The 21,696-nt window shown below is 36.5% G+C and overlaps 1 protein-coding gene across 2 annotated transcripts in view; it reads right to left on the bottom strand.

Annotated features, from left to right (window-relative positions):
* The window catches only part of LOC141905624 (MAP/microtubule affinity-regulating kinase 3-like), a 30,397-nt gene extending 10,396 nt beyond the window's left edge, over nucleotides 1–20,001 (bottom strand). The window contains exons 1-19 of one of the 2 annotated variants that reach the window (XM_074794588.1): nucleotides 19,396–20,001; nucleotides 18,830–18,979; nucleotides 18,652–18,705; nucleotides 17,318–17,366; nucleotides 17,147–17,212; nucleotides 14,876–14,946; nucleotides 14,578–14,634; nucleotides 13,248–13,383; nucleotides 13,055–13,155; nucleotides 12,398–12,517; nucleotides 11,445–11,544; nucleotides 9,215–9,327; nucleotides 8,758–8,950; nucleotides 7,173–7,336; nucleotides 6,202–6,356; nucleotides 5,452–5,505; nucleotides 4,744–4,758; nucleotides 3,557–3,700; nucleotides 2,568–2,804 (exon numbers count right to left, since the gene is read on the bottom strand). In XM_074794588.1, coding sequence (XP_074650689.1) covers nucleotides 2,568–2,804; nucleotides 3,557–3,700; nucleotides 4,744–4,758; nucleotides 5,452–5,505; nucleotides 6,202–6,356; nucleotides 7,173–7,336; nucleotides 8,758–8,950; nucleotides 9,215–9,327; nucleotides 11,445–11,544; nucleotides 12,398–12,517; nucleotides 13,055–13,155; nucleotides 13,248–13,383; nucleotides 14,578–14,634; nucleotides 14,876–14,946; nucleotides 17,147–17,212; nucleotides 17,318–17,366; nucleotides 18,652–18,705; nucleotides 18,830–18,979; nucleotides 19,396–19,488 — 2,072 coding nt within the window. In that variant the 5' untranslated portion in view covers nucleotides 19,489–20,001. Of the gene's footprint in view, nucleotides 1–2,567; nucleotides 2,805–3,556; nucleotides 3,701–4,743; nucleotides 4,759–5,451; nucleotides 5,506–6,201; nucleotides 6,357–7,172; nucleotides 7,337–8,757; nucleotides 8,951–9,214; nucleotides 9,328–10,500; nucleotides 10,601–11,444; nucleotides 11,545–12,397; nucleotides 12,518–13,054; nucleotides 13,156–13,247; nucleotides 13,384–14,577; nucleotides 14,635–14,875; nucleotides 14,947–17,146; nucleotides 17,213–17,317; nucleotides 17,367–18,651; nucleotides 18,706–18,829; nucleotides 18,980–19,395 lie in introns of both variants that reach the window. The other variant, XM_074794579.1, reaches the window with a different exon arrangement.
* Between the last annotated feature and the right edge of the window lie 1,695 nt (nucleotides 20,002–21,696).

Below are 21,696 nucleotides of genomic sequence, written 5' to 3'. Positions count from 1 at the left end.
ACATCAGCATCGTTGTTGCCGTTGTTAATAATGATACAATACTCTTCATACAAAACCAGTGCTTCAATAAAACGCTACCGCACGCATTACAACTAAAAAATTTCACTCCATAATTCAAACGGAACTCCTAATTTACGCAAAAAACCCCCCCGTTAATCTCCACGCGTCGAGTTGACTAAATGAAACGCCTGTTGCATTATGAACCGAGGACTGCTGCTGGCTGTTTGTAGGTGTAGTAGGGGGCACGGTTGGACAATGATTGACATTCAGATTTTGAGTGAAATTCGACAATATATAGATAATACGCATATATATGTATATGTATATTTATGTATATGACACCGAGATTAGAGTAATATAAAAACACGGAGAAACAAATGGATGTGAGTGGAATTCCTGCATCTGACATTTAAACAATACCTGGTTGTATCTCGTTTCATATTCCGCATGTGATGAGACAAGTTAAGTTGTTGGTCACTGGATGGGCGAGTTTTACCAACTGGACCAACATCCCTAGACCCACCGTTAGCGGTATTAACCCTGCAATTATCATCCACAATACTTTCGCTCACAAAACAAATCATAGAATCATATATACGCACAAAAACGCATGACAGACATTCGATTATTTGAAAAATCGCAAAAAAATGTGTTAATCGTTGTTAAGTGGTGATAAGTCATACCCGATGCAGCTAATAATAGGGAGAGGATCGACATACCAAAATACAGTTCAGGATTTATTTGGACTTCTGTGAGAAAATCTAGAAAGAATAAAGTCAGAGCACCGTATTGGTCAATATTCAGCACATGCCCTCTATTGTATTAATCTAGAACTAAACCAGGGCTACCGTTGTGCAAGGTTTTCCGGTGAAAGAATTGTATATCTGGTTTTGTAGTGACTGCCTGTCAATTTGTGACTTCTAGCACCCAACTGGATCTACTGGAGTCTTTCAAGAGCTGCCATTTAAGCGAAGATGAATGAAAGCCTCTTGTACTTGGATAATCTATGAAATATTGCAAGACACAAGTGACCTATCATACTTCCTCAAAGCTAGCTGCCAGGTAAACTCCTACAGTCACATTCACAATGCAATAATAGATCATATTCGAAACATGGAAAAATAGTTCTAAGTAGTAATAATTCGAAGCCGAAAAAATTGAATTCAGATACAAAATAAAAATCTTCAGCATAACAAAATCCACCGCAGGTGATTTTTTCAAGTGAAGTTCATCATCATCATCAATATCAATTTCATAGTAAAACATCGAGTCGTTCATTATATATTCAAAACTATAAATAACGCATGCAGATGTCTAATATCAAGGCTAACTAAACAACTGTTAATAGATTAATTTGAAATGTCTTTCTGAAAGCTTTCTAATCGTACATAGTTGAACTAAAATGACAAAATGATGGTAATGATGATGGATGGCAGATTTCATTAGTTCGTCTAAATTTCAAATCATTAAACTGAATCGCATACTAATCGTCACATTCCAATCAGCTCTCCGGGTGTTCTCGGAACGATCGCGGCTCGTCGGCGAAACATCTAACCGGACCCGCGTAACATAATAAATAGCGCATGCATGTTCCATGATAAAACGAAGAATTTCAATGATATGAGTGAATGAACGTGCTAAGCAACAGAAGCTCAAGAAACAAACCAACAACTGACTGACCCACAATGCAAAACCATCGTCTGAGCAGAATTTTAAGCAGGCATGCACCGTGGATCACTTCGAAAAAAAAAATGTTACAATATCGTCTTCTACAATGAGAGAATGCATGTGCTTTCATATTCCTACAATACGGTACAATTGACATGCACTTCAGTGGGAGTGCGACTGGAATAGCCTCGACACTTTTTCGGTAAAAGTTACCAAATTTTCTAAAATCATCTATGCAATATTTGCATTTAGTTATCTATAAATATATATATATATATATATATATATATATATATATATATATATATATATATATATATATATATATATATATATATATATATATATATAAATCTACTATATTTACATATACATATCGCTCTGTCCTGGAAAAATGAGGGTCGAACTGATCTTGGAGAGGTGAAGTATCCCCCCAAAATGATAAATCATCATACGTAGCAAAATGAGCCGAAAGAATAATGAATTCAACATGCCAAGAGACCTCTTTGAGCACGAAGCACTAATAGCAAAACTACTACGTCATTAGTTCTTGTATTAGTACTAATAGCTCTTCTTCAGAGTTCCGAGGTTCACAGGCAATGAATACACGAGCTTACTGAAATATGTAGGGAGTTACAATACGACTCAAAACACATTTAACTTCAGCTGAATGTACAATGGAATGAATTTCAATCCCTTAAGGGCCGCATCTACTGTCACCAGACACGTAAAATGTTAGCATGTTAGATATAACTAGTTTCTACAGAACAACTGGACACACAACTCGATCGCGCGTGTGCCGTTTCACGAGAACAAATCTATCCGTGAAAGTGCAACTCGTGTACTTTCCAAGAAAATTTGCTCGCGTAGCCGTTGGAATAAGAGTATAAAATACATACCTGCGAGTTAACCTTTGTGCTATTTTATTGATGATTGATGACCGTGGATTACCCATTGCCGACGTGTCCTGCGTGTGCATGGGTATACTGCTCGGACCGTTAGTCGGTGCTGGACTAGCATGACGCCTCGCCGTCGGTCCGTGGTACGTTTGACGTTCTCGTACATTTCGAGAGAAATTAGGGTTAGTCGTTGGAACAGGCGAGACTTGTAATCCTGAGGTCTTTACCGGTGCCGTCCTGTGTACGAAAGCAATGCATACCATTCAAAGTCAAGCAATAGTGATAGATAACAGTTCAGTTCCGAATCCAAATCAAACATGTTTAAACATCTTTAATCGAATAACTTAACTTGATATGAGGATTGAAACCGAATGACATGTTTGAAATGGAATCAGCAAAAATGTGAAAAGTCAGATCAAATTGTAGATATTGTAAAGCATAAGTGTTTGTGATTTATTATTTGAACTGAATGGCAATAAAAATCCAAAATTACTTTCATTATTCCAAAATCTCATGCACAACGAGAACAAGGAAATGAAATTAGTCAACAATTAATCACGATATACTCTACTTAATATATATGAAATAGTGAATAAAAAAAAACTACTAAAAACAAAACGTAAAAGATTATACCGCTAGTGATAGAAATTAATAATGTACGTGTACAGTTGAAGCCTAGCAAAACCTCATTTGAAATAAGGAATCGTATGAAGGATAACACAGAAGAAAACGGTCACCATAAAAAAAATTTCAAGCAGAAGCTAAACAGTGCAGCTGCCAATTCACACAGTCAGGTCTTTATCATTATGCACCAAAAACTCAAAACTATGCAGATAAAAACCGCGTTTCGAAAAAATGTAAGTTTAATCAATCGAAAAAAATCCAGATATAAAAAACGTATTGAATTTTGTAAAAACGGATTTCAAAGATTTTTTCTGCCATGCAGTTTTGAATGGTAGATATAATTTTTTGTAATACAAGGTACATACGGTGGCCTGAGCGGATCCACAATATCATGCAGGGGTGGTAGGTCTGTTGGACCCGTTTGTGACGTGCTAGCTGATTTAACGTGGCCTTTCCTCATCGGCCTCTCAATAGCAGAACTCGGAGTACTAGTGGTGTGTGGAAGTTGGCTGCGTTGGGGAAAAAAAGAGACGGGTTGAACAATCAGTTTATACAAATTAATAGGGAAGTAAAAGAAAGAAAAGATCGATATTATGAACGTGTAATGTAATGAACCATAGACCTTTCATATATTAGTGTCCCTACAGATCGGTCATTTCTGATATAATGAGTGCCCAAGTTTTGAAGGAGGACATTTCAAATTTCAAGGATGTACCGTTATCACTTTCATATTACAGTTACTACTGTAGACTCCTAAATCGGCACTGTTTATTTCAGTAAACAGGTAATTCAGAGCTTATGTATACTGTTTTTTATCCTTTATACTACCAAACTCCGATTCTAATTTGGTAACCGCCTAATTGGGTAAAGAAAAAATTCTGGTCCCAACTGGATATAATTGCCTATTTCTCAGAATAGAAGGAATGAAAAATAAGTTATAATTAAAAGGAATTTTTGGCATTTTGCTCAAATTAAAGGAGATTCAAGCACCTTTGATTGCTATTTCTGTTTAGAAGGAGTTTTCAAGAATTCAAGCAGTCGTAGGAGTTCATTCTAATCTGAAGCGTTAACGCCAGATTCGAACCAAAAATGAACATTGACACGTATGCAGATAAATATGATAGGTCATTGGTCATTATCATTCAGGAAATCGTATAATATCCATCTATGTACGCCTTCTGCCAGAAACTAATAATCAAACATTATGATCGAATTAATTTCTGCCATCATGCATAAAAGCAAAATGTACGCTATATTACAGACATATGAAATTAATCACAGATATTCATGCTTCATGTCATCTGGATATACGGTTTGTTCCTCAATTATTTCATTTATGAAACCTGTTATGAAACATGCTCCAGACATATTTATTGCGAGTACAGCATTGTTATATACTGTATTCTCATCTCTTCAATGACCATGCATTTTCATAATCTGATGATAATTTTGCTAGCTACTATAAAATGATATAGCTATCCATTAATGTATATCTATGTATATATATGTAAATGAATATATTAGACAGTTAGCTAATAAAATAAAAACGAACCGGGAATTTTTTAATCTGAAATAGTCATTAAAACAGTTGATTAATAAAATGATTTCGTCTGGTCTCCATTGCATTTTGCATTATTACTACTAGAAAGAGTGAGGTTAGTTCGACTAAAAATCAACGATCCATTGATTATTATTGATGAAGTGCCAGGTGTTGTTAAACAATGACGAATGAAACCAAACCAAGGACAACTAAATAGACCAAAAATATTGCCACATATAAAAAGTATCCATTTATCAGCGCAAATCAGACAAGGCTCACATCCCCACAGATTAGCAATCAGCTTAAGGAATATTCAAGGATCTCTTCAATTTCTGTTCGACGCATTGCTGCACGATGAATGAAATGGAACATTCGATGAAACTAAACTAGCCAGAAAATTTCGCTAATTGATTCGAAATCATTGTTTTTCATCATACGCGCAGCAATCCTGTTCGATAAAGGAGCAAAAGCGTCGAAAAGCGTCGAAAAGCGTCACACGGGACAAAATTCTGACGATGCGATATTTGACATATCCACGTACTGGCAACAATTAATGCATGAATATATACATAGTATTAGTAAAATATTCGGCGTGAAAAATAATTGATCACGTCTCATCACAAAACACATTCCATGAAAAAAAATACCCAAACCCGGAAATGAAGTCGTGATGCAGATAGGTTTTTTGTTTTTGTGACGAAATAATGATGGAGAATGTACCTTTCCCTCATATTGACGGGACTGTGCGGGTAGTTTCTGGACCAGTTGCCATGGCTAAAAAAATAAAATTCAACGAATGAAATGGGGCCCACCAATTTCGCAAGTTAAAAAGCCATAGTGTCCATCCCAAAACTGGTCTCTGAATGATTGTTAATCGAGATGAGTAGCATTATGATAGTTACTGTCTACGGTGACAGTCAAATCTACAGAAACTGAAAGGTGAGTGTTTTTTTCGAAATGATAATTCAACTTAAAATTGAGACGATTCTCGTCGCCAAAAAGTGGGACGAACGTCTTCGAAAATATTTGCAAAACTAAGCTTGAGAAAAACTTGAAAATGGAACGAAAACGTGAAAGATTTTTTTACGAATTAAAGTTGAATAAATCATATCGGTCAAGTAAGTATTGGCCATGTATGGATAAGAAAGTCAAGTTAGATGATCTTCGAAATTATGAATCTATTGTTGTTAAACAAATTGAATTCATGCGTTTTAAGAAATGTAATCATGACTCTAGCCATTATCAAAAGGTAAACGGTTAAAACATGACTCGATGAATGATGTTATTTTCGTGATAAGGCGCGGCTAATCACTTCACTTCAATTTGCAGATGAAAATTTTCACTTGGCGTAATAAACAATCAAAATAGATCATGAACTAGATAACGAAGCAAGCTCACTATAGATGAATTAATATACAATAAAAATCGCTAGTTATTTTGCTCTGAAGAGTGACAGTTTTTTTACGATACCTTCTCATATCTTTCGGTTGCGGTGTAACACTAGTTTTAGTCGTCGGTTTCTCCAACGACGACGTTTTGCTGTCCGCCGGTGTAAACGTATTACGACGTGTCGGGTGCTTCTTCGGAATAGATGATTTTCCTGGACTAGCTGCGGATGAGGGTCCCTGTGGGTCAGAGACAGGACTTATAGGATGATGAGGATAATTACTATATGCCTGGAACATGCAGCCGGAAAAAAACTACAACACTGACGTTTCACATACGGAGCACAAATTAAGCACGCACGAGCTGTGTCGCCATCACAGGACATTATTTTAGAATCTATGATACATGGGAAGGAAGGGGTTAATGATAGTTACGGTAACTGTGAAATTAATTCATATCTAAGGAGTTTGAACATACAAAAATATGCTTAACCCCAGACGTTGACTAACTTATACAGGTTTTGTTCAGAAATTGCCCAATTTAGAGTTAGGCCCGCTACACATATTCCTATCTCGGCTATGCAATAATCATTGTATAAATAGTATAAATGGCAGAAATCCAACACTTATATAGATAGAAAACTTATCTCATTCATTCAGATGAATCAATAATTGTTGGGAACAATCTAACAGTACATTTAATTATATCGAACAGTTCACAGGTTATGGGAGATGTAATAAAAAAGGATTCACTTGCAACTAGACAACAATACATATATGAAATGGCTGAGTTCCAGGCTTACTTGAAATAAATGATGTTACATGAAAACCCAGCATCAGATTTAAACAATTTATCAGGGTTTGTTGTGTTTTAAGTAAAAGCCCTATGATAATTCAAATACAATGTCGACAAAAATGAGGAACCAATCATACGCTAAACTTCTTCAGAGCCTCACACTGAGCATAAATTTGTGTAGGAAATGTAGCTTTTCAGAGATATTTGATCATACTTAATCTTCAAATGTTATTACGCATATAATTAAGAATGTTGTGTACCTTAGTAGGATCGTGGCGCCCTGAAGGTGTCGAGGAAGACGACGAACTTCTGTGCTGATGTGACCGTGATGTCATTGAGTTTTCTTTACCAGTATCGATCACAGGTTGTTGCTTCTGGTATTGAGGTGCTGTTGAGGGATGCCGGTGACTGGATGACGACACAGCTGAAATATCCGAACGAACATAAACAAATTAAACAGGATTTTTAATGACATTTTTTATCACGGAGCGACCAACCGGTGGATTTCTGAAGCTAGAATGACGAACAAACAACTTCGTCTTTATAAATGATGATAATTTCAGGAAATTGGAAGAAAGAAATTCTTAGGACAAATATGCGGCGTTCACACGAGATTCTGAATTTACGAAGAACCGTACTTATTTTGTGCCGAATTTGCTACGCTCGTCCCGCATATATTGTTAAAAGTGAGCATCAAATTGTGCAACTACAACTGCCTTTATATCAACTGCCGGGTCATAGACGAGTAAAAATTGCCATGTGTGTGGATAAATGACACTCATGCCCCCCGGTTGAATGTAGAATACTACAATACACGGCTTGCTAAGCCCCGAATCCACATTTACCGTACAGAAAATACGCAGCCAGCTCAGTATTGTACTGAAATCGGGTTTTTGGTACAGAATCACTTTCCGCGCTTTATAAGCCCGGTATTTCAATACGGTACGGAATAAGCCGTTATTAAGACTCAAATAATTCAACAGTGTGACCGCTACGTATCGTACTGAAATCCTCGTATGAATGCCGCTTCATTCATCGTATCGATATCAGATATCATAATTGAGGAAGCGAACTGATCCACACTTTTAAAATGGTTGGTAACTCTGTCACGATGATATCAACTTTTAAGAAATCAATCAATTAACAATGTAGACGTTCGCCCGCAAAGCCAATGTCTTTTAGTCCAGAGCAACCAATCAGAAGAAATAAGACTGAGCAAAGCAGAAGCCATACATCATTCAAATATATACAGTTTGGTGAAAATGTGTAGATTAAATGAACAGATGAAAGCATGATGCCGAGCCTAATAACAATGGTGATTTTATGTAACACGGAATAAATAGTTGGTAGAGAACTATGATTAATTAAACACATGGGCATATCAAAAGATATCATAAACAATGTCGGTTCAAACAGACAGCTTTCAGTAGTGACTGTGTTAGTCTGTGTACTCTTGGGAATTTAAAGTGAATTAGTAACAGTTCTAAAAGTACTTCTCAATAATGACACCTTTGTTCGGATCAAAGTCTATCGAATATCAGATCGAAGAGTAGACTTCAATTACTATAATAATCAAGCTAAAACAATACCCGCAATCATAGCCTCATGTATTATCAGCCAGTGTTTAGAACTATAGATTTTCGCAAATGACATTCCAAACATTTCATGAAAGTTTCGAGCAACAAATAATATGCCATGCAACGCAGGGACTTGTAAAACCCTGTAGCAATTTTCAGCGGATAACTAAGAACCTTTTACCCTTTTACCTCGAATGAAATGGAATCATGGTTGAATGAATGACGGATGGGAGGATAGTGACGAGAAGCAGAAAACCTGATAGCTTACAATTTGACTCACCACTGGCATCACCCGAACTCAACCGACGCGACGGCTTCGGAGCGCCGGAGGACGCACTTCTCGGCACGTGACCTTTACTCGGCGATTGCGTGGAATTTCCAGTTATGTCCGTATTTTGTCTCGGCTGAAGCTGCTTGAGGGATAAATTACTACCTGAACGAGACTCACTTGGCACATCCAACTGAAATAAACCAGTATAATTCTTAAATACAACAAAACCTTCTTCGTGAACACCTCTCTAGAGTGAACAGCTTCCATGCTGAACACCACTTTCTCGAAATCAACCAAACTTTTCTAGATCATTGTCAATTAAGTGAACCCTCTCTACAGTAAACACCTTTTACACTGAAGAACCTTTGCCGGGAACCCAGTTCTCACTGTAGAGAGCAGTAAATTCTAACGAATCGCTAAATTAATGCTATCCATATCGATCTACAAAACAAACCTCGTGATTTCTTCTTCCTAGTAAGAGATAAGTTGCGGTCACATCGTCGTATTTGTTCTGCGTTAACGATTCTTCGATTTCTTTCCTCGAGAAACCCATGCTCACCATTACATCTACAATGCAAAATTTCGTCGTTTACAAATCTTCCGAAGCCCATAAAACACTGCTTCAAAAACCGCAACAATTCATAAAATAGCACAGTTTCTTCTTAAGTGAATGGAATCATTAAGTAAATACAATTTTCATAAATATCTGATTATCGAATGATGCAATTAAGCTTAAGTTTAGAACAAATGACTTCCTCCAAGGATGTCACGATCTAATTAAATTTACAGCTTCCTTTTAGAAGCTAGAAGAAATTGTCGGAGTATAATTAATGTAATTAATCAAGAGATGACAAGAGGTAAATAAAAATGAAATCCCATTAATCTTCTATAAAAAGCATGAAAGTGCGACTAGTCAGTTGAGAAAATTTAAGAAGATTATGACATCTGAGTAATACATTTTCCTTGATATAGGATTTTCTTAATTTTAAAGGTATGGAATCTGCTAATTACAAGATAGCAAATCCAAACCTATCACTGAACAAACATACAATGGTTAGGTGGAAAATAACTTTAACAGATGCAACTACTGAAAGAATGCCATTCAACTTGGGATAAGTATATTGATCTGTTAAAGCTAAGAAGATTAAAAATTGTTTAATGCATATCAAGATCTTGTGTTTTTGGTTAAACTACTACTGATAGTAGTAAAATGTTTGTACACTAGATCAATCTGAATGAAACCAGACCAATGGTTAGAAGTAATAAATAAATTACGAAATGGTTAAAAAATAAAGAAAAAAAAAATAAAAAGGAACTATTATAGAACGCAAAACAGTAAGCATAGTATAACATCAATGATATGAAATCATAGATTAATACGCTGGCCACATTCACTATACCTCATGTGTGCAGCCAATATATCTATATATGAACAGATTTAGGGGTCAGAACTGAGGGTAGTAGTACATTTAATTAAGAAAGGACTGGTTGTAGGTTCGTAGTATTTCCGTGAATATACCAATATAAGGCATAGATCATAATCAATATATAAATATATATATATGTACAGAACCAGAGGACGAATGAGGCAGATTTTTATGGCAGGCTCGAGTAAATATTGACCAACCAATACACCAGACGATATTACCTGATCGGAATCAATGTTAATAGAAGCAAAAAATAGTAGGCCACCCATGATTGGAATACAAACTCTCAATTCACCCATTAGACAGATATTACCTATCCGCTTAGGTTCAAATTGGTTACGTGGCGGCTCTTTGAATGGCTTTAATTCATTATCTTCGCAGCCTAGATTCATCCATCGGTCTTTCATAGATTGCTGGTGGAAAACAAACACTTGCATAAATATATAGGATGATATATTGTATCAACCCTTTTTCTCGGACCATTGTGGATGTACAAAATTCGGCGATTGTGTACAAGACTTGAAATATCAAGAATATTTAGCTCCCACCCCGTCCTTCCAAGAAGTTCTAACTCGAAGATCAAAACTAACCCCCCTCCCACCCATTGTATGGCGTAGAATCCCAAACATGCTTCCACAAATCATCCTACTGTAGAAGTGTTGAAGATAGAAGAAATAAAGGAAGTGTGAGCAAAACAAAATTGACACAGTGAAAGAAGACAGTATCATTATGGTGAAGACATTACATAAGCAAGCGAGTGCACTGGGTGCCCAAAAATACTAAGCATGCTAAGACAATTTGTTCAAACACTGACAATGATTTTTATGATTTTGATACATTGATCGTAAGGATTGATCTACACGCAAATGAATGAATGCTATAAGACAACTGATCTGTTACTATCCACCTGAAATGGCTACAGAAACGATTTTCAATATTCAGAATCAATCAACCAGTGTTAGGGAATGCCTCTCAAAAAACATACTTTCAGCATCACATCAAATACGAATAAAGCAGTGTTTGAACATAAAGCCTTCAGTTAGACAACTACGCACATTAAGAGGTTAGTAATAGCTGAAAATCTTGATTAACAGGTTTCTAAGTGTGAAATTTTCCCTCAAAGTAGGATGTATGGAGGGTACATCATGTTTACACTACAAATGGCAAAATAGTGTACATCCATAATAGTCACACAACAAAAAAAAAAAATACCAAGAAAAACATTCTGCACTGTCTGTGCTATCAATGTGGGGTTACCTATGCGCTGGGGATCGCTAAAATCTTGGGTAGGTTCTATAAATGGTTTTAATTCATCCTCTTCGAACCCTATATTCATCCATTTGTCCTTCATTATATTCTGCACAGAGCGGAGAGAAAGAAAACATTCGGCAGTGTTAATTAACTGCAGTACAGCAGAACAAGCGCACAGGTTTTTTTTTCATTAGCTGATGATGACATCGATGGTTAAACGCACGAACGAGATAAAGAGGAAATGAATTTTTATCGTGAACCGATCAGAAATTGACAATCGCATCACGTCGATGAAGAGTATTAGCTTAAAATATTAATAAAGCTTCAACATGATTAGAAATATGTCGCAGCAGCGAAGTTTGGGTTAAGTGCCATTCGCAATTTGTTACAACTTAATTTTCAAGAGCCGATGCATCGATCTAGCGAAGGTAGAATCAGCGGCTTGTCAAACATCAACCGGTCACTACATTCTTAAGTGATCTCTTCAAATCAATATTCAATCTTTTTTCATGTTAGCAATTAGCAACTGCTGAATGATTAACAGTGAGAAAAAAGTCAGAACACGAAGGTGAGGCGAAAGTAAGAATAATGTGCAGAACAATTTTTTTTGAGCGGTCAAATTTCTCAGCGCAAAGGGGGACAAGGAACGTAGTACTTCTTGAAACAGTAGCAATGTCAATTCCCCATAAATCTCTCAATTCAAACAATAATCATACAACATATATTGTTATAGTAGTAAATCAAGGCGACCCTATATATTCAAAATGAACCTGAAAAAGAATCCGTTGTCACAATATGTTACAACATAAGTCATAATCATGTAAATTCACAAACCATATATTAATCTCACGATACATATTTCGCATGACAGATTTATAGAAAAAAAATTGCAGCTTAAATGTTGGTTCAATTTGAAAATTCGACATATTCTTTACTATATAGAATCAAAATCAACTTACTTCCAAGCTACACCGCCGAGCAGGATTTAAAACTAGAAATTTCTTGAGTAAGTTCTCGCAGTCTGTTGACATATAAAATGGTATTCGATATTTTCCTCGTAATACCCTTTCTCTGAGCTCCTGAAAACAAGAAATAGGAGATTTATCGGACACTGAAAGGTTTGCACGTGTATACTGGCGATGTCAATGAACTAATTCACCCAGCAACTTCAAAAACAGAAATAGGACCTATGAGATTATCGGACATAGAGAGCTTCGCGCATGTGGATACTGGTGATGTTGATTAACTAATTCACCCAGCAACAATTCAAGCCTTAGCTAAATACTTTGTCGAGAGATCGATGATCAGTAACCAGTAACCAGTTGACATGACAATATTGCCTAACTAGAGGCAATCAGATATAGCAAGTATCAAAATTCAAGTATTTACGATGACTGGATGCTAGCACATTGCATCACACGCAATTAGAATCGGGTTTAGTCTAAAATCAATGTGAACAGTCTAGCATATACTGACATGGCTCATATACAATAATGTATGTCACCCACCATAATACATTAATCCATTCATTAAACATACTTCAATATTATGTGAAACCAGAACGACGAACAGCCACTTCATAATTCCAGCAGGAATAATTAACATTACACGTTTACCTTTAAATTTTGCCCATCAAAAGGTAGAGAACCGCTGACTAATGTATATAAAATAACGCCTAAACTCCACACATCCACTTCTGGGCCATCGTATTTTTTGCCTGCAGAGAAAACCACAATAAATTATGCGCGAACTCAAAGGCTATTTAATCGTAAAAACATCTAAGAATATCTCTTTAAGAAAATAACATACCTTGAAATAACTCTGGCGCTGCATATGGAGGACTACCACAGAATGTATCTAATTTGTTCCCTGGAGTAAATTCATTGCTAAATCCGAAATCGGCTATTTTAATATTCATATCTGCGTCTAAGAGTAAGTTCTCAGCCTGGAAAAAGCCACAAATGACGCATTTTTAGACACGATTATCATTGTTACGACAAACACTTCCCTAGAAGGCTCAAAAACAAGGCATTTCTTTGTGCGGTTGTATTTATTTTGCAAATCGGATATAGCAAGTAATTTCGTATTTGTTTGCCTTCGACATTTCAAGCAAATCTGAACAAGCTGTGAAATATATAGGACGTGGGTGATAATAGAATAAACATGATTTTTTCTCAAGTTAAATTAATTCTTTTTTTGTCATTTTAACCACTCTTTCGAAATCGAACTGCCTTTCCGCAAGTAATACGTGCGCTAGACACCTAGTCATATTCATTGATTAGGAGTTTAATGCTCCGGATTTCCATTGTGTGAAATGTCTGGAAGAATCATATAGGCCTATGCATATAGACCAACTGACATTCATACGTATACCCTGTTGTACAGGGAAAAGACAAGTCAAAGCTCGGCGAGTTGATATATAGACTATCGTACATATATATATAGCACCATATTCAAAATGACTTTAAATATATACATTCACAACCAATTTCGACCGAACAATTAGAAATTGGTGATCATTACTGCACGTTCGAGTAGGGAAGTACTGTCCTTGCGAGATTAAAATCAACAGGTCATATCAATAAATACTACACGTATATATATACGACAGCATTAGCTGTATAGGCCGGAGCGCTTTTATAAGTATTCTAATGCAGCTGTAACACACACAACAATCTGCCGATATCGATATCGCGCAATTATTTATTGAATGAAACATACATACAATTTTAAACCCGTTACAAAATGAACCTATAATTTCGATGCCGTGAAAACGTACTTGTGCATAATAAATTTCATTTCACAAATACGCGATAGTCATCCATAACACGATAATCATGATTAGACAAGCCATCTGACTTTATGTATCAGTTGCCATTTCTCTTCTCTAGTAGGAATTTATTACATTGTACACCGAGTCCCTAAAGATCAGTCATTCCTGGATATAAGGAGTTTTAAAGGAGAAAACTTCAAATTTCGAGAAGCGTCTGCATCACTTTCATATCCCAATTAATGTACTCCTCCTGAATTCTCGACACTCACTCAGATATTAATTATTGCTTTCATGGGGATTTTTGCTGTCTTAATCTGACCTGCATCGATTTGATACAATTCTGAATATAAAAAATCTGATTATTACCTTTAAATCTCTATGTACTATATGTTTTTGATGACAATACTGTACAGCTGATACTATCTGTAATAAAGGTAAATAAACAAACAATGTAGACATCAATAGGAATTTCCACTACTGAGAATAGATGCATCAGATGTTCTGACGCATTTCCTGCTAACTCAGTCAGTATAGCTATGTATTATGTTTGTTGCACACGCAAGCCATTTTACATAGAATATCATCTTTGATTCACTTCGGTTTTCATGTTATTGGATAAATGTAGAATAGGGGAAAACAACGTTGTTGTATCAATTCGGCTTACCTGTCTAAATTTGGCCCGAGCTTCCTTTTCTTTCATTCTTCCGTGGGCGACCAAGTAATCAAATACCTCGCCTACAAAACAAGTGCAATTTTCAATTAAATAAACTTGTAATTCTGTTCCTTAATTAATTGACAGTAGAAATACTGGCTATTTTTTAGTAAGAATTGTTTCGTCTTCAGGCAAGATCAATAGATAGAATCATCCGAAGGCAAGATTATCGATCAAATTCATACAGTTTCATCTAAAATTATCATATTTTTGAACAATCAATGACAAAACTTCCTTGTCAGCCAGCTGGTTATTTCAGTACAGTACATAAATAACGAGGGGAGCACAAAGTCAACCATCATTCCACCAATAGAACCCTAGACGTAATTTAGGATAAAAGCCTAGTGCTAATCACACGACTAATTTTTCACCATCAAAGCATTTATAAAATCTGGGTGACACAGCAGCATTTACAAATCAAATGATGATCAATACTTCCATGTGTATGTGCGTGCAATTATATATCTGAAAATGTGGGCTAGATAACTAAGCATTAATTGTATTCTTTGCATTCGATAGCAGGGAAAGCCCATGTCAACAAAACACGATAGGAAGGCGATTTAGAAGCTAGCACGACGTTACTCATTCCGCCAAATAGCGAAGAGATTACTCAATCAAACAGGTTTTATTCTTGTGAGGAACACGGTTCGATATATATCTGTCAGGTTATGAGGAGAGAATCCCACAATGATAATGAAAAGTCCGAAAATGAAACTTCGAGATAGTAGTTTATTCAACGTTTCGACTATATCGGAATCTTAATCAACGCATAAAAGAGCATAAATTAGATGTAAAAAACTTTAAACCTGAAAGCGGAGTTGCTAGTCATGTTTTTCAGACTTCACACAATTTTGATTTTGCTAATGCTGAATTAGTTTACCCTTGCAGCGATAAAACTAGAAGACATATTTTGGAATCTGCATTAATTATTGAAAATTCGAACAACGTTGTAAACCTTAATAATGGTTTTTCACCCCATAATAAACTTATATCAAAATTCCTCTGTAAACTGGTTAAACTCAACACTTGATTTCCACTTTGATTATTTGTTATTTGTTCTCTCATCAATTTCGTCTCTGACTTAACTTGTATTCACCTTTGTTTTAATTTAAGCGCCCCTTAGTTTGTCTTTCTTTTTACTACTGACTTAAAGTTTCATTTATATTTATACTCACTATTGTTGTTTATAATCACCCCTTAGTTTGCTTCCCTTTAATCTATTTTAGCGTGTAACTGTTTCTACGTTAATTTTCCTTTAGTTTGTATCATCTCTGATTACTTGAATTAGTCTCTTTGTCCCTGGATTGTATATATATCTCATAATTTCTGTAGTATCTCATTATTCCTGAAGATGACTATTAGGATATAGTCGAAACGTTGAATAAACTACTATCTCGAAGTTTCATTTTCGGACTTTTCATTATCATTGTGGGATTCTCTCCTCATCGCGTCAACACGGATATAGTGTTCTACCAATCGTGATCTGTCAGGTTATGTCCTAATTGAGAACCCACAGTTCCAGATGCTAGTGAAAATTTGACGCAGGCGATCAACACACCCTAAATAATTTCAACTGTAGTCTTAAACATAACCAACAACTTTCCACCAGACACGCTATTGCAGCAACCTCTCAAGAATGAAGAGGCTATGAGTATCATGACCGCAATATGATTCAACCACTTGGGGAATTATACAGAAATGGTATATAGACAGTGTTCCTGATATGTGAAGGAACATTTCTGGCAATATAATGAGAAACTAACCCCTACGGATCAAGAGATTCAGAAGCAGCTACATCAATAATTGCCTTGAAAATTTAATTACGAGTTAGATATCACATCAAATGAGGCAGTACTAACATTGATACGACACGCGAATGAATGGACTGAAGTGTTTTTTCTCATCAAAATTTCACCAGACACGAGGCAACAACACCTCTCACTCTCTCTCTCACTTTCATTCCATGATTAAATTTAGGGGATACTCGATGGAGCGTTTTATCAAGTAATACCGCCAAATCAATCGACTGATCAATTTTGGTAACGGCAGTGTACGCGAAATACTCATTACGCTCAAACGAGTATATTACCCCAACAGCTAACGGAACGGGATTTAACAATATTCAAGATACACCTCCAGGGTTGAATAAACTCCCACTGTTCATAATCACATGCAGTAATGATAGCGTCGATGATGTGGGTGGAGCTGAATTTAGAGACTTACCCCCACTGGCGTATTCCATAACTAGATATAGCGTTTTCTCTGTCTCGATTACTTCAAATAATTTCACTGTAAATAAAGAATAGATTTCATTACAATACACAGATCTGCCATTGGAAACCGTTATCATAGTTAATCTCTGAATCGTTCTACTAAGAAAGATCATTTTCTTACCTATATTTGGATGGTCTAACAATTTCATAATTCTTACTTCACGGAATAACTGAAAACGAAATCATCAAATCAGTTAATGCTGTTTACTCTTATTTCAAGAATATCAATCATCTGCAGTATACATTCTTATCTTCATTAAAAAAAAAAAAAATATCCACTGAAAGCTTAGTTTTGATAAACCAGCGAGAGCTAGTTTGGCTGATATCAATGATAAGATGTAGCAGAGGTAACCTTGTACAACGGTGTTCCCCTCTAAGGTTAAAGGAAGTCATAAATATTCCCCGATTGCCGATATATAAATCTATATAAAAGTTCTAACAAATCAACTATTTTAGTACACCACCCACCTACTGCACTGTATCGACAGCGAACTGAACCATCATAAATACAACCTATAACAACTGTTGAGGATATTATGTGAAGGCCAATGCACGCCAAGCCAGCGCTGGTAGAATACCTGCTGCAGTCGAAACTGTTTCTATGGTGACCAAAATTAGGATGCCATACTAAGATGTGTAACCATAAATGGAACAGTATAAAATGAATGCTTGGCCTGAAGATTGCTGATAGTTCATTGTACAAATTCACTATGAGAACGATGAAATTAAATAAGATTCAATCATGAATTCGCTTATTTTTCATACGTATGTGTATTTGAGCCTGAACTAAAATTGCACATTAAAAGCATCACCATACAGCTAAATATCCTAACTTATACTCAAAACTCCCCCAGTTCGTTGCCAACTTAGCTGATCGGTCTTGGTGACAAAACCACTGTCTGTTATTACTTCACACCCAAACTATATCAGTGCTCAAATTCAACTGACCTACATTCGTGGCATTTATTTTGTTTTTGTCATAACTTGAATCGTTGGAAAATAATAGCAAATGCTTCAGTTTTAGACCCAAGCCATGCAGCCAGAAGAATCAAAATGCAACCTCAACTACCGAGACCAACACCTGTTGTATGGAAACCTATAGACATTCATATGACTGATATACAACTACGCCTATCTGTAAAGCCTATGTATACCACGATGGGCCGGATAGTGCATGAGTGAGTCATATCACGTAGCAGAAACTCAGAAATTAAACCACTACATCTTATTCTTACGTACTATACAACGACTTTAATATCTGAAGGTCATTCACCTAGATGGCTTTCAAGCCTTAAACTGAACCCACACCAATTAACTGTGTCCCAATTACGAGACCTGAGTCCCAATTATGAGACAGTCTTACAAAATTATTAACGCCAGTAGACTGGCTATCTGGCTGACAAAAATCATTCTTTTGACACCTCAAAAAGGGATTGAAAGAAGACTACAACATACCTTTTGTAAGCTGGAAGGATTTAATTGAGTCTTGTCTATAATTTTGATTGCGACCTGAAATTGGAAAAGAACGTTGCCTTAGAGCCTTATACAGGTTGAACACTGGTTTAGTCGAAGGTATGTTGCCATAGTAGATACCCGACAAATCAAGTAAATTTGGACATTTCAAAACTCCTACCTCTCTTCCAGTAGGGACATGCTTGGCTAATTTTACTTTCGCAAAATTTCCTTTGCCTATCGTCTTGATCAACCTGTACTTGCCAATATGCGGCTCGTCCGTTGTACGTCGAGATGTAATCCTTGGGTTTGCGTTTATATCATCAGTGCCCTGAAAACATCAACATGAATCATTATTCATCGTGGACGAAAAGCATTTCAATTATGAACTAAATTATAACTGTTCGAGTTAAAGCCGACAAATTCTGTAAATGGGTAGGTTTTATTAGCATAACGAGCCGATGAGCAGCTATCACAGCTTTTTCTCAACTGGTCTTAATTTACTGAATGTTTCAGAATATTGCGAAAATGATGAAATTACAAATAACTATTCCTGTTAATACATATGTTAAATCTGGATTACTCATTATAAACTCGATAGATTTCATTGGTCTAAAACAATCAGAATTAAACAGGATTATTTGTATTCCAGGAGATATTTTCTGGAAGCGAAACCAAAATTAGTAGAAGTAGCCTAATTTGAAGAGCTTCAATATAAATAAGTTAATAACGCACTAAACATCTTACCCGTGAACTAACGCGGACTCTGTGATCTGTTAGGGTCTCGTGAACGGTCGTTAAAGGAGCGTGTCCGTGCGCTCGGGTAGTCGCTGATGACATCTCGACAGTCTAAAGTATGTATCACAACTATCTGTGTGTAGAGAATGTCAAATCTTTATCCAAGATGGCCGACACGACGTCAACTGTTGTTAGTCTGTTACGATGCTGCTGTATCGAGTATGGAAGGGTAGATTAACGATGAACATCGATGATCCTGCTTCCGAATTTTTCAAATGAACACTTTAATAATCAACAGACACTGCCGTCCACGAACGACTCGAATAACTGCTCAAACTGATTTGATTAGCGCCGAGTTGACACCCGATTTTTTGAAAAAATTTAGCCCACTCGGGTCGATTCGGCGCCGAAAACTCACGTATTATCTAGCTTTTTATTATATCCGTAGGCTAGATGTGCCTCTTTTCTCCACCCGGTAGTATCCGATGTCATTTAGCTCATTTTCGCTCGCGCAGTACGGCAGGAAAGATGTAAAACTCGGCCGGTTTTTCGAGCTATTCATGAAATTTCTTCATCAAGATGGCGGCCGATCAACACGCCAGGGCACGAGCTGTGCGCAAAGCATTCTGATTGGTCAATATCAATCGGCGTGACGTCATTGATAATGGTAGCACTACACACACTGACCCTTGTAAAAGGTGGACCCGGACCCTAGGTAGAATTTATCAATGTTGCAACCAGTCTTGCAGTTTTGCTCCCATATGCAAAAATAAAGAAAATCATTGATGATGATTTTTGTTGATTTTTAGTAGGAGATTACGCCAAATGCTGATAACCTTGACATTAAATCATAACACCACCTAGCGGATACTTACGCAATTATTTAATAATATTACGCGATCAGCTGATTGTTCATTCCCTCCAAAATGATAAGCATATTTTCTTAACTCGTTGTTTCAGATTTATATTGCAACAATCACTGTTATACCGCCCGACAAAAGTGAATCAGACGAAGAAAAACGAATTTAGAGTCCACAAACTTTTTGTATTGGAAAAATTCATCTATAACCGATTTGGATAAGTAAAATACGCCTGAAAAGATGCATTATTTTTTGCCAAAGCAAATTTTGACTACCGTAGTGTGTTTCTGGTCAACAAGTGCAGTTTTTATAGAATTGGCTGAAAGCATCTAAAACACTTATATTTTCAAAATTTTCTTGGGGTAGCACTTGACCCTCAAACTCCTGGACCATTTTACCGTTCCAATTTGGACCGACCTAAAATACTGATCCGCTGGTCCGTTCTATGGCTTAGTAAGAAATGTGTGTGCGTGCGTGCGTGTGTGTGACAGAAATTGGTTCCATGAGGTCCGTTCTCGACTACGGATAACGCGCTGGCGTCATCGCCTTGAAAAACGCAAAATGCCACTGTGTTTCAGACAAAAATGTTTAGAAAATCGGAAATTTATTCTTAGGTAATTGCATTGATACTGATGCCATGCGGTTATTCAATCTTTCACATTCACTTAGCAAATACTGGAAAATTATTATTGGTCGAGACTGAGAAAGTGGCCATCATCTGATTTAGGTTCCAGCCTTTTTGGCTGATCTGATTCAAGGAATTAATCGTTTTACATCTTCGTATCAGCCTCTCAGTATTGCATATCGTTTTGTCGTTGATTGTTTTCATCTGTTGCGGTCTGTTTGCAGCACATTTGCGTGTGGATGATTTTCTGGTTTTGGATGTCTTGACCTGTTACAGCGGAACCTCGGTTCAACGAACTTCACGGGACTAGAAAATCTGTTCTTTATAACCGATAGTTAGTTATATCCATTATGAAATTAATTACATTTTCTTTCTGGGACGAAATTCTATATTTGTTATATCCGATGAACCGTTGTATCCGAGTTCGTTAAAATGAGGTTCCACTGTAGCCTGGATCATTGCAAGGACTTTGAACTCCGTCCTAGAAATGATTTTAGGCGATACGCATTCGATGTTACAAAAAATTTTTCGATCAATTTTTATGGGTTCACTACCGGTACTGTAGCCGCCAACACCATAACAGAGGATATTCGTTGTCCAGTATTTTCCGAAACGGGCCTGGATCTGACGGACGACGGCTTGGGATTGATTAGTATGCTCGATTCATCGGGATGATCACCATTTCATTGAATAGACTCGGCATAGCTCATGGGGAAGTTACCAACTCACTGCAAGTGAATATGACTCTGAGGAGAGCGGCCAATTTGGCTGCAAAATATGATTCAGGTCTAGTATAAAATATCGTACAACTATGGGGCTCTTAGG

The sequence above is a fragment of the Tubulanus polymorphus genome, chromosome 1 (assembly GCF_964204645.1).
Source record: "Tubulanus polymorphus chromosome 1, tnTubPoly1.2, whole genome shotgun sequence".
Classification (NCBI taxonomy): domain Eukaryota; kingdom Metazoa; phylum Nemertea; class Palaeonemertea; order Tubulaniformes; family Tubulanidae; genus Tubulanus; species Tubulanus polymorphus.
This window is presented reverse-complemented; position numbering and strand designations above follow the sequence as displayed.